This window comes from Ceratosolen solmsi, unplaced genomic scaffold, assembly GCF_000503995.2.
Source record: "Ceratosolen solmsi marchali unplaced genomic scaffold, CerSol_1.0 scaffold8, whole genome shotgun sequence".
NCBI lineage: Eukaryota > Metazoa > Arthropoda > Insecta > Hymenoptera > Agaonidae > Ceratosolen > Ceratosolen solmsi.
The window spans coordinates 145,742-160,171 of NW_011948439.1; the positions used below are offsets into that span (position 1 = coordinate 145,742).

Here is a 14,430-nt window from a genome sequence, read left to right on the forward strand (position 1 = left end):
AAATTAATTATTCTTGATTACATTATCTCACTAAAAATTTAATTGATAATATTACCGAGTATTGAAATCTAGTAAGAATTAAAAATCAAGTTCAAACAATTATTTAATTGTATTTCTTTTTATTTTTGATTAATTTTATATTTAATAATTAACTTATGCTATAAAAGTAATTTTATTTCTTCATTATTTTATAATTTATTAATATAAAGATATTAAATGGAATTCATTAAAATATTTTAATATTTACTTTTAGACCATAAACCTGATATTTTATATTACAGAAATATTCTAAATCTTGAAATACTTTTTATTTTTTAAATTTTTTGAAAATGATATGTTTTTTCTTCTTTAATAGCTAGTACAAGTTGATTATTTTCCCATAAAAATATGCCTTTAAAATAACAAATACCTGTGTTGAGTTTAAATTAGTACGGCTTTTATTTAAACTTCTTTATCTTGTTTTTTTAACGAATTTTAATATTGCTAAATAAATTGATCAATAAATCTAAAATTTTAAACGTACCTTTTTCTATCAGATTTCATTGTTCATGAAATTTTGTTAAAAACGTTTAAGTGGCCTTTCTAAAACTGCTTAAATAATTTACGCATATAAATATTGTATTTGTGAGCATAATCACATAAATTATCCATTATACATAATACAATTGCCTAAATTATTATTTATAATTTTACAAAGAATTTGTTATATGAATTATTTTGATACTTATGTTTATTTAAATACTTATAATTATAATGTATTGATTTATTGAATTTATTATCTTACACCAATTTCATATTTAAGTGTATAGTGAATAACAACAAATATTAAATAAAAAATATTAAAAATGGAAAATATGTTTCAATAAAAGTATTTTATTAAATAATTGAAAAAATTAATTTCTTACGATAAACATTATTTTATATTGTTCACTACTAAGCTACATGGATAGCTCACGAAATTTATGTAAATTTGTTTAGTTGTTTATATTAATTATGAAATTCTAATCTATCATTCGAGTTATTAAAATATCGTAAAATTAGAAGAAGAAAAAATCAAATTTAATCAATTTAACGAAATTCAGAATAAATAAATATAAATGAATGTATGAAAGTAAATATTTATATTGGAATTTACTTAAATGCAAACAGCGCACTTATAATAAAATATTGAGGAAACTCATATACGTAAATGAAAGAAAAATCAAAATTAAAATTGCATGCCGAGTTATCAGTAAAAAATAATCGCTGCTCTCATAAAGCATTAATATGAGAAATGGTTTTATACAATTTTTCGACATATTTAATATTCTTTGAATACTAGCCGTAAATCAATTACAGAAAATAATATAAAACAATAATATTGCCATTTTTCCATTTTCGCTAAATTTCACAATTTGAAATAAGAATTCAATAGTAGGTAAATAAAAAATTTGAATTTTTCATTTTCTCCTTATTTTTTTATCTCACAGGCCGTGTAATTGAATGCAGTTTTAGTAATAAAAATGTATGCCCCCCCCCCCCCTTTCACTATTGACCTAGAACGACTAGAAGGCTAAAGCAAAGCAATAAAAATATCAACCAGCTGGATTACGCATCGCATCGTTGAATGCAACGTCATTAATGTTAATGGGCTTGAGCGGGGGATGACTCGTTTCGAATTTCGTAAGATCGGTTAATGCTGTTCATAGTAACATTAAGTAGTGAAATTTAAATAGATGATACAATGTCAGGTGACGGGTTATTAGCAGCAACAACAAATCACAACAACGCGACGTCGTGCCGCGCTTCCCGTAGAAAATGCGTGCCAAAAAAATCAATGCGCGACGACGACACGTTGCTCCCGGTCCCCATGGCTGCGCGTGGGTGTATGACTTGTGACGTCAATCAACTAAGGGCCTATCGGTGCCGCGGCAACTGGTTTAAAGGAGGGGGTAACTAACTAGTCGTGAAAGTCTCGAGTAAATGTTAGGTTAGAGCCCCCACCACGGCTCATGGCATGCAGCGTCATCAAGGAAACGAAAAAAGGAGTTTGGGAAGTACTGTTACTCGACTGGCGTCGACGTACGCCTCAAACCGAGGGGGATAACTAAAGGAAGTGCGACCGTGAACCAGCAAGATGCTGCATTGAAGCGGCATCTGCCCAGGACAGATCTACGCCTGATTACCCTTAAAATTCAATTTAGTCAAGGAGTAAAATGGCTCTCTTCACCGTATTTGCATTCGCTTTTAGTGTCCTCGTTTATTGCAATGCGTACTCCCTGCGTTCAACCTCGAACTTCAACGAAGACTTCGTCGTGCCTCATTACACACACTATGACGAGCTCAAAGCAGTATTCAAAAACCTATCTCAGCAGTTCCCGAGTTTCGCCAAACTTCACTCGATCGGCAAGTCCGTCGAGGGTCGCGATCTTCTTATCCTTGAAATCAGTGAAAATGTGGCCGAGAGGAAATTAGGGGAACCAATGGTTAAGTATGTGGCCAATATGCATGGCGACGAGCCCGTCGGCAGAGAGTTAATGATATTCTTGGCTAAGTATCTACTTTACAATTATGGAAAAGATCAGCGGGTCACTCGACTCGTCAACAACACTGACATTTTCATAATGCCATCTTTAAATCCAGATGGTTTTGAAAAGTCAAAAGTAAGCGGATACTTCTTATTACAATTATTGACCTTTTTTTGCTAGATATTTGTGTGAAAAAACTTGATAAAAGACCTATAATTGCCTTAAAAATCTTGATTATTATGACTTACAATTATTAATTAACGATATCCTTCTAATAATCCTATCAATTTCTACTATATATGTCTTTCTTATTCTTTATAAGTGTATTCTTTGTTTATTCTGTTATTTAATTGTGCTTCTTTACATCTTTAGGAAGGTATGTGTAATTCATTGGAGAATTATACTGGACGTGAAAATGCAAATCATGTTGACCTTAACAGAAACTTTCCCGATCAGTTTGATTCAAGATTTAATCATGTGAAAGGTGGAAAATTGATAGCTGGAAGACAGAGCGAAACAATTGCCATGATGACTTTGATAGTTAATCAGCCGTTTGTCTTGTCTGCCAATTTTCATGGAGGAGCTGTTGTTGCAAGTTATCCATTTGATTCTGGGTAATTTTTAAAACTAATATAACTTATCATAATTAAAAAAGCATTATTGTTTGGTTATTTTAATTTATTAAGAAAATTTTGATTAATTAAATAATATTATTGTTATTGATATCAATATAGAATTGTACACGATTGTTGTGAAGAAAGTAAGTCACCGGATGATAAACTTTTTAAATATCTTGCACATGTTTATGCAGATAATAATCTAGCTATGAGGATGGGTAATACCTGTCCATCGGAAGTATTTTATGGAGGTATTACTAATGGAGCACAATGGTGATTTTTTTATTCCACCTTTATTCTCTCTTTTTATTACATAAAAATTAAGAATCTTTCATTAACCATTATTATAGGTATAAAGTACAAGGAGGTATGCAGGATTTCAACTATGCCCGTTCAAATGCATTTGAAGTGACATTCGAGTTAAGTTGTTGTAAATATCCATTCGCTTCTCTATTGCCAGGTTATTGGCGAACAAATAAAGAATCTCTATTGAAATATATCGAGCAGGCACACATTGGAATTAAAGGTATACTATTGATTAAGAAAAACAAATGGTATTTAAAATATTTAAATTCTATGAATAGATTGTATAATGCATTGTTTCAGGTCTAGTAACAGACACAAATGGACAACCGGTTGGGGATGCTAATATTGTAGTTGTTGGAATTGCCAAAAATATAACGAGTACAAATAGAGGAGAATACTGGCGTCTGTTATTGCCTGGAACTTACACTGTATATGCCTCAGCTTGGGGGTAGGCTGATTTTACATTCCGCGCAATTCTAATAAATTAACAATGTAGAAATTTTAAAATTTATTTAAAAATACTTCTTCCTTACAGTTACGCCCCTAGTAATCCACAAAGAGTGATTGTGAAAAAAGGCAATGCTGAAATAGTAAATTTTGTTTTAAAGAAATTACCATTCCAAGAGCAGCAAGGTAATTTTGAAAATTATTATTACGAAGTGTCACCATTCCTAAATCGTTTTTCGCCAGTTCAAAGACTTATTTCCTCGCTGTACAATGAGGAATAGTGGTGAAAACTCGAAGAATGAAGTAATTTTAATTTAGAAAGCAACCGTGCCACTAAGTTTTTGTTTTTAATGCTCAATTTTTTAATTTGTTCGTATTTATACATTAATTTTCTAAAAACTAATAATAGTAAAGTCTTTAAAAAAAAATTAAAAAAATAAAAAAATTAAAAAAAATAACAATAGTATCCTCAGGTTTGTTACTAAATGTATAATTAAAAATACATATTTATTAACGTTAATAGTGGCTTATGCTGTTTAAATCATGAAAATCGTATGTTCTATTTTTACATCAACTTATTACATCCCAAATTGCACAATGTACAATAATTTAGAAGTTTTTTTTCGAACGATCAAATGAAATAACTTTTCACTTGTAACTTAATTATAATAGCTCGATAGGATTGAAAGTTAAACACAAGGTATAGAGAAATTGGTCAGCTTTAAGACTGTTTTTCACAGAACGATCAAATACAAATGAAATTATAATTTTGTTTTTAATTATGATACTCTTATAAATAAATATAATTTGTATGTAAAGTTTATTCAAATATCAAATATCTATATATATTTGACTCAGATTGTTATAAAGTAAAAAGAAATAATTTTATTGGGTTGAGGTTAATATTATATGTTTGCAAAATTTATATTTAAATAAATTATTATAATTGTATGTATATATTCAGAAACCATGCATATTATTAAATTTGTTAGGTTTCCAAATTTTAAAGCTAGTTAGTAACTCATTACTCGAGAGAAAATATTATATATATTCTCAAAACCGGAGTCAGTTAAAAGATAATTCTTTTCTTGAACTATATCAACAAATTCTGCAATTGTGGAGAAAAAACTACATATCTTAGTATCATTTTTATAATTTAAAAAACAGTATTTTATTGATGAAGCAACTTATTGTCTAGTGATATTTTATAGCTTTTCGTTTTTTATTTAAATTTATTCTTTATTATTCTAGTTTTATTTACACGAAATATAAATATAAAAATAAGTCAATTTTTGTTTTATTTAAAATGTACTTCGGCGTATGAATTTATTGAAAGTAAAGTATGTAATGTATAGTGCAATATCAAAATAAAGAATTATATTTGCTGTCAATTAGTACTTTTTCAATATAGAGACTTTCCTACCTTTCCTTTTTCCTTGTTGGTTTATTTACATTACAAAATGATTTGTGTTTTAAATTTATTTTCTCCATACCTTGTGTTTATTTATTATCATTTAATTTTAGTTATAAAGAGAGAGAGAGAGAGAGAGAAAATCTGTATTACCTTTAAATCGTTAATCCGCGTAATAAAATTATATATTATTTCTATAATTTTGTTACTTAGGCATACACATTAAACAAAGCACAGAGGCAATAATTATTCTATCTATATTTTTTAAATCTTTGAAACATCTTGAAACATTTTTGAATATTATTTGTTTTTATTATTTTTCATAATGATTTATCGATCCCTTTTTTTTTTATTATATTCAAAGGCAAATTTTTATAATTCCATATTATTTTAGTTTAAAAAGTATAGAATATTTAATATATTATGAACATATATCATTGATAAGTCCATTTTTCCAAATGATACTTCGTATTTTTTAAACTCTCGTCGTAAAAAGTAATCCTTGTTTCTACGAATTAAAAAACTGTGCATAAACAAACGATTAAATTTATGAAAAGAGCAAACTATAGCCATATAGTAGTGCAGAAATATATAATTTTAGAATGCCGCGAAAATAATAGATTAAACTTATTCTATTGAAGGGCAACGGCAAGAGTAAGAATTGTCGTAATTCATTAAGTATAGGTACAGATTCTAAAACAAGTACTTAGATGATATTTTCGTTATTAATTTATCAATAGTTTAATATTGTCCTCTGGTACGTTCATAAAATAATTGTCCTTCAAACGGTAGCAAGTTTTTAAATTAATAAATGAACAGACAAGCAATAGTAGTAACACAACAATAATAAACCAAATATATTCTATATAGGATAGTGAATCTATATTGGCTTTAATCGACCGTGATTACGGATGACACCATTAAACAAATTTCACTTTGCTCTAATCACGCGGGCGGGATACGCATAAATCTAACGCGTGAAACCACGACTGTTGTTTTAAACTACACTATTTTTCATGTCCACAAAAGTTGGGATATCATTAAAAATGAGCGTCGGCTCACGCGACGAGAACGGCTTCTACGAGAGTCCAAACTTCAGTTATCACAATTACTTGGCGCTGAAAAAATTCCTCGAGGAACTCCACGACAACTATCCGAACATCACAAGGCTTTACAGCATTGGCAAGTCGGTTAAGGGCCGTGAGCTCTACGTCTTGGAAATAACGAAGGAACCAAGCAAGCACGATCCTGAGAAGCCGGACGTGAGGTACGTCGGTAATATCCACGGCAACGAGGTCGTCGGCCGTGAAGTACTTTTACTGCTTTGCAAATACCTCTGTGAAAACTACGGGACCGACTCGAGAATTACACGCATTTTGAACGGTATCAAACTCCACGTGCTGCCAAGCCTTAATCCCGACGGTTATGAACTCGCGAATGAAAACGATTACAGTGGCAACGTGGGTAGATCCAATGCTCATGGGATTGTCATTGATGACAATTTCGCCCAGTATGAAAAACATCAGGTAAGTCCTATTTCAATTATCCTATTTCCTTATCTACTGTTGTTATTATTATAATTATTATTGCTATCGATGGTGTAGCTATTTTATTATTACTAATGAATTTTCTTCATTAGTTTCTATTAATCGTTTTATTTTGTTATAAATAATCTTGAATAATATAGAATAATGCTTATTCTAAAATTTGACCACATTTTCAGCAAATTATAAAATGTTGAGCTTAAATTTGTTTTTTTTGATAAATAAATATGTCATACTAAAAATTCACTTGTTTATAGAAAAAATCTTGTTTATTATTTTATTTTTTTTTTTCCAACAGACATTTCGCATGTGATTATAAATAATGTTTAAGGGAAAAAAGCTACATACTTTTATATAAAACAGTTATGTCAATAGAATTTGTAGAATAGAATTTTAAAATTATAAAATGACAAGTTTTCTTATTATTATTATTATTTCACTACCAAAGTAATAATTTATTGATATATTACTTAAACATTTACTAGTATCATAATTTATTAGTAATAAGTTTAACGATTTCTTCAAATATATTTATTTTTTTAAAAACTAATAAATAAGTAATACGAATCCATAATTCTTATTTTATTAGAAAATGTAAAAAAGTATGATAACACAATTACTTGATAAATAATTGCTACGTACTTTTATTACTTACATTCTATATTTTTCAACTTTTTAATTTTATTGTTTAAAATTTTTATTTACCATAGATACATATTATATTTTTCACATAGGTACCACCTAAAGACAAAAATTAGAAGAAAAATTAAAATGATACATTATTATTAAATGATCCACTGTATTATTAATAATATTAGAATAACAAAATAAACATTTTTTGTATAATCTTAGTGTTTTGGTATGTTGTTAAACACTACCTTTTAAAAATAAGGCTAATGAATGTGTTTTACCTGAAAATTTTAGTCTGAAAATAAATGAAAACTATTAATTTTTTGATTTGTGAAGCACATGTCACAATACTTTTCATGCATAAATAAAACCTATAAAAAGTCTATAAATCACTTATAAACTAGTATTATGCGACAATTAACAATGCTTTATCGAGCTAAATTTGATCTCTACACATATAAACACTTTTTATCTAAAGCTTGATAAGCATGCATAGTAAATGGAAAATACTAATTTGTAATTAGAATTGGAAAATGAACATGTAGATATTTTCTTATGAGAGATATGTTGTATAGAACGAAAGCAGCATTGAAACTGAGGTATTGTCAATCATTAAGTGGATGTCAGAAATGGAATTCGTGTTGTCGGGTACATTCCATGGTGGGCCCACAATAACTTCTAATTATCCTTACGGCACCATTATTACGAGTAAACGGGAACATTTACTTGACTCGAGTCCCGAGGAAGATGTATTCGCAATGCTCACAAATCTCTATGTGAGTGGGCAGCCTTCGACGAGCAAGAACGGTCAGTGTCCTGATTATTCCACCGACTATATTGTCCCCGTCGGTGTTAATAAGAGCGATGGGATGCATCGGACGATTGGCGCTTTCGAGGAATATTCCTATCGCCATCATCACACCTTTGATATCGCCATAGAGATGGGCTGCTACAAATACCCAAAGGCCACAAGACTACACGAGTATTGGCGCGATAACTTAGAATCCCTGTTACGTTTTATCGAGGCGGTGAGTGCAAAGCTTTTTTTTTTTTTTTTTTTTTTTTTTTTTTTTTTTTTTAATAAGATATTAGGAGTCAATGAGTGCTTCTTCCAAAAATTTCTAATCAAATAAAGTCGTACAGTTTTTTTTTTTATCTTTTTGACTAAAAATTTGTAGGCCAAAAGAGGACTATACGGCTCGGTGCGCTCATCCATTGGCGGTCCAATTGCTAACGCAGAGATAAAAATTCAGGGGAGAAAAGTAACGATAAGCACAAGCAGTAGTGGACATTATCGTTGGTTGCTCCCGCCAGGCAATTATACTGTTACAGCAAATGCCTCGAATTATGAGCCGCTGACACAGAATGTCAAGGTACCCAGTGACAATGGTGAACTCAGATTGGATTTCACCCTCATTCGCAACGATCCTTATCACTGGTACGTATGCTTGATATACAACGATGTTGTATATCAGCGATGAATTAACTCGATTTCTGAAAAGGTGAGCTTCATAAGAATTCTTAATTGTGAAAAGTGATTTCGTTGAACCACGTAAATATCAACATTTTCATTTACATGGTCCTTAACTAACTTATTCGAATTTAATCTCATAAGCGTTTCTACATTTATCTCTTTCTCTCATAAAATAATATTTCACATTTAATTCAGTTTTTTGGATACTTAGTCATTTATTTCTATTCGTTATGGAGATAACGAATAGTGATGGAAGCAAATGCTTTCGTTTCCTTTAATTTGAAAAGAGATAAAAATTTTCTTTGAAAAATTGGCTTTAATAAAATATTCATTTTATTACTTAATGTTTACAAATAATTATATACAAATCATGAATCCGATTCATTTATTAAAATGAATCTACAGATATTGGCATAGCAGTAAAATTTATTCGAAAAAACATAATATTTAAAAATAAAGATAGATGATTAAAGGTAAGCAAGCTAACGCTATTTATTAGCTGCGCCTAGTATTTCATAAGTTAGCGAAAAAATTAGAAACATTTAAAAAAAAATATATTTAAAAACATTTACAATTTTCTTTATTACAATTTGTAATGCACATTGTAATGCAATGCATTAATTAATTTAAAAGGATACGATACAACTAGCGTCAAGCTTTTGTAATTTAATCTAAAATTTTCATTTATCTGCCGTCAGATAATAAAATATTAATCAGTTACATGTAAGAATGCAAAGAATACGTGATTATATGTTGAATGCTGTTCCGATGCTGTAAAAAAAAAAAAAAAAAAAAAAAAAAAAAAAAAAAAAGAGCTCCGCATTCACGATGTTACAAACAATAAAGGAAAGGAAGTTGCAAATCCCTAATAATACAACTATTACAAGCACCTTAATGTAGGACCATAGACCATATGGTAGTAAATGATTTGCGTTATAAATCGTATCACACTTCCCTGATATTTCTTCCCTTTCCCAGAAGACGTTTCTTTATATGCTTCCTTCCAATCGCGAGTAATGAAATAGAGAAACGCGGAAGAGAAAAGGGTAGGTCTAAATTATCATTTATCTAATTCTCAATATTTATCTACTTACGTAGTACCTTTATAAATATTACTTTTAAATTAAATTAACATTTACTAAAGCTTTATTAATAAAAATCGTGCATATGTTAAAGAATTTTTAATTACTGTTAACGAAGGATTCATCTAAACGACTACGACTTAAGGGATAATTTGAAAAATGGATATCTAAAAAATAAGGAATTAAATGAAAGTTACAAAAAATTAGAAATGCAAAAACCGAGTGTAGCTGAATTTAAGGCTGATGATTCACCAATCAGCGCAGCTATACATTCCTTTAAAATTACAAATCACGTGAGTTGAATTAAACTTCGATAAATTTCATCTGTAAAAATTTACGCCTAATTAGCCATATATGTAATATTACTATCCAAATTGTACTATGTAATATTCTCATATTATAATCATAATAATTTTACGATTGAATTTTATGGTAACAGGTGGGGAATAGCGAAGAAACTAAAATACGTATCGGTTTTATTGGAGGATTATTTGCGTCACAGCCAATAGGTAGAGAAATTCTTATAAGATTTGCACGACATATTTTACGAGCGAGCCAAGAGGAAATTCCATTTGTCACTAAATTATTAGACAGGATAGTTTTGTATTTAATACCCGCTGTTGATCCTGCTTTCGATAAAATAACCGATAGCTGCAATCCAGCTGTTAATGATGAAGTAGGAAAAAGATTATACTCAGCGAAACGAGGCTCTCAATTGGATGTTGTTACTAATGCACTTGAGCAATTATTTCTAACAGAAGATTTCGACGCGCTTGTATTGTTTGGAGGCGGAAGTGGGATAAACGTAAGGTAAGATTTCTTCTCAATAAATTCAAGCGTAGCTTTATCTCCTACAAGCGATTCATTTAACAAAGCTATTTTATTTCATTTTCATTTAATATTTTATTTAATTATTTATATTTTGTCTCTTACCATTTAGTTATGCATCCAATAACATTGATTTTTTTAAGGACTTTGTCACATACTACCAAAAGTCTGTACAAATAAGTAAATGTGAAACGCAATATGATGATATTAAAAATGTTCAAAATTATATTAAAGATAAATATAAAATACCGGTTGTAAGTTGGCATTTAACTTGCATGAACATTTTATTCTCAATGCATGCAATACAAATTATGAATTACATTGTGTATAATTATTTTTACTGCCCATTTCAGATGAGTTTTTCTCTATCATGTTGTAAATATCCTGAAGCACAGTTAGTTCCAATCATCTGGAGAGAAAATCTACTGCCATTGAAGAATCTCATTAAACGCTTATCTACTGGTGTTCTTATTGCAGTGAGAGACAGTGACAATAATCCTTTGAGAGAAGCAATAGTGAGAGTTGGCGCGTCTGTTTATAATGTTTCGAAAAATATGGCTTACTTTAAAGCAATATTACCTTCTGGAATATACGATGTAGCGTTTAGCTGTAAAGGCTACGGCGATCAAAGTGCAATGATAATTGTTCGAGACGGCGAGCTGACGCGTTTAAATATTATTTTAATTCGTAGCGATAGTACTACAGATAAAAACCAACACATATTGGAAAATCGCAACGAAGAATATCAAGTACTTAACGATTTGAATATCAAGTATCCGAAAATTTCTACTTTACATGAAATTGGTGTGAGTAAAAATGGACATAAAATAATGGCTCTCGAAATTCATCCAAAAAATAATCTGAAGAATGCCATTGATAGGCCATCCATGGTCTTTTCCGCGGGCGCAGCCACAAGATCATTCGTAACTTCCAAGATTATCATACATCTTGCCACCCACATTTTAACTAATTACAATATTGATAGTCAGATTATAAATTACGTTCAAAATTTCTCCATTTTCGTTGTACCGACTTTGAATCCTGATTCCAATAACAAGGAAAGCTGCTCCTATATTCCTGAAAATATTCTTCAGTTTCCTCGTGAGAGTGGCAAAATCGAGTAAGCTACAAAGATTTACAGCTTTTCATTTTTGTTTATTTGTTTTTTTTTTTTATTTTTAATTGCGCTTGGTAAAATGGATCGTAAAATATTCGAGTGAGTTAATTTACTATTTTTTATACTTTATTTATAAATAAAACTTAATCAAATCTTTAAAAACTTGTATGCATTGTTTGCATCATCAAATCACTTTAAAAGAATATAATCTATTAATCTATTAACTAATATAATAAAAAAAGAGCTCACTTTTTACCAAATCAGATCCAGTTTGTCAAAATAAGATGTATGTCTTTCATCAAATTTCAACGAACATATATTTTTATCGGCGTCAGGTATTACGAGAACGCAAGGACGATCGCTAAATGGCTGGATAGAGTAAAGCCGATAGTAGTTGTGAACTTACGCGTTGGCTCCTTACATATAGAGATTCCTTATGGGAGTCGCCTGGGAAAAAATAGCCAAAAACCATACATTACGGACGATGAAGAAATATTACAGCGTCTGGCTTTGGCCTATACTCTAAACCACCCATCGATGAGTCTTGTGAACTCGCGCTGTGGGAGCCGTGTAATTGTCGAGAACAGTGGCATGGCACATATGGGTGTGGCATCACGAGGCACTATCAACGACAGCCTACTCGACTATCTGTACCTGAAAGCAGGCGCGCTTCCATTGGAAGCCTACATTGCCTGTTGCGACGGCGACGACGACATTCGTGTCTGGATGGAGAACAAACGCAGCTTACTGGCTGTCGTCAGCGAAGCTGCTAAGAACGTGGCTGGGTACGTGGTTAACGAGGCCAATGAGCCCGTAGTCGGGGCCACGCTTACTCACGATCATTCCACGCATCGAATACAAAGCCAAACGAACGGAGCTTACTGGCTGCTCCTGCCGCCGGGCACACATTCCATTGAAATTGATGCGCCAGGTTTCTACCAATTGTCAAAGTCGGTGAATGTCACTGATGAGCGAAACACTGGCAAGTTGATACTTAAACTCAAACGCATCACAAACATCGTTGGGATGCCCCGAGTCGTCTTCATTATTACGACCGGTATACATTTATAATTCCTTCAACTATATTTCCATTCTACGCTTATGAATTTTTGAAACATAATTACCAAAGTATCTCACAACATAGATCGGTACTTTCAGTTTAGTTTTAAATCATACCTTCATCTACTCGTAATCAACACTTTTTTAATAGCTATTAATAATTCTATTACTTTGTTTATTGCAAATAGTCAATTAAAACCAAATTTAATTATCTAAATTTTTTAATTTTTTTTTTTTAACAAAAAGGTGCGGTTCTTATCGTATTGATGATTGGATGCATATTTGCTATTACCAAATATCAATCTAAGCATCTTAAAGATAAAAACAGTCGAAGGCCTTATGCATTTAGTCTGTTGCGCGATGGTAATGCATTTTTTGATGACGATGAAAAAGAAGTTCAAATATTTAAAAGGCCTTGTAAAGGTAATTACATTCTATCTTCTTTTTTTTAATTAATAAATGAAAATGTCTTATTAATTAATTTGTTTCTTTTAGAATATAAGGAAGAATTATCTAAAGTAGAACCTTATTTTGATAATGATGATAACTCAAGTTCCGACGAAGGCAGCGATTTAGAATTCATAAGACCAGATAGAGAATGGCAAGGAAAAGTGCCCGAATAATTTAAACAATTTTTTTTAATTTTTTTTATTTCCGAAAGGTCAATTTTTTGGTACGAATTATCCAATAGAAACCTCATAGACTGACAGTTCAAAAATATTAGCATAAGTTGTCAAATTAGAATATCTTTACTAATTCTGTCGTATTTATAAGTATTTTATATATATATATATATATATATATATATATATAATTAATAGAAAGGAAATCAGAATATTTATTTACACAGCTAATATAGTTGAAAAAAAGTCGTAGAAATTTTATAATATTAAAATTAATTTTTTGTAAATATATAGAAATAATTATTACATTCGATTTCAATATTTTTTAATATAATTTTTTTTTAGACATTCTAACAATTTTAATTTATATGCTCACATACGTATACAAAGAATTAATCGAATCCATTTATAGCTTCTTATTTTAAAAGTCCGTGTGTTTCCGCATGCGTGAATGTATATTTATATGCATGCACTCGCACAAAATTCAAAATCTTGCATGGTATTTGTAGAAATAAATTTTATATATTTTTAGATCCAACTTTTAAAGCGTTAACTCAACTGTGATGCGTGAAATACTTAATATACTTTGTGATTGCAATTACTTTGACTACGATGTGTTTATTATGATACTATTTGCGAGCACAATTAAGAAAGTATTTCATGGAAAAATAAAAAACATTATTCTTATTCAAAATAATCTAGCTTTTATTTTTTATTAATTTACTTTATAAATAATCATACAAAATATACAAAAAATACAAATATTGTTTCTCATTGTGAAAGAA

At 30.1% G+C, this 14,430-nt stretch overlaps 1 protein-coding gene across 1 annotated transcript; it reads left to right on the top strand.

Annotated features, from left to right (window-relative positions):
* The first annotated feature begins 1,613 nt into the window (after positions 1 to 1,613).
* Positions 1,614 to 13,754, top strand: svr (Carboxypeptidase D svr). The gene is made up of 16 exons (XM_011503568.1): positions 1,614 to 2,642; positions 2,880 to 3,121; positions 3,242 to 3,397; positions 3,475 to 3,650; positions 3,731 to 3,878; positions 3,966 to 4,091; positions 6,340 to 6,814; positions 8,038 to 8,490; positions 8,641 to 8,900; positions 10,137 to 10,311; positions 10,458 to 10,828; positions 10,959 to 11,100; positions 11,200 to 11,966; positions 12,299 to 13,020; positions 13,269 to 13,445; positions 13,518 to 13,754. Exons 1-16 carry the CDS (start codon positions 2,196 to 2,198, stop codon positions 13,643 to 13,645), a joined length of 4,965 nt encoding a protein of 1,654 aa, XP_011501870.1. The 5' UTR covers positions 1,614 to 2,195; the 3' UTR covers positions 13,646 to 13,754.
* The last annotated feature ends 676 nt before the right edge of the window (positions 13,755 to 14,430 follow it).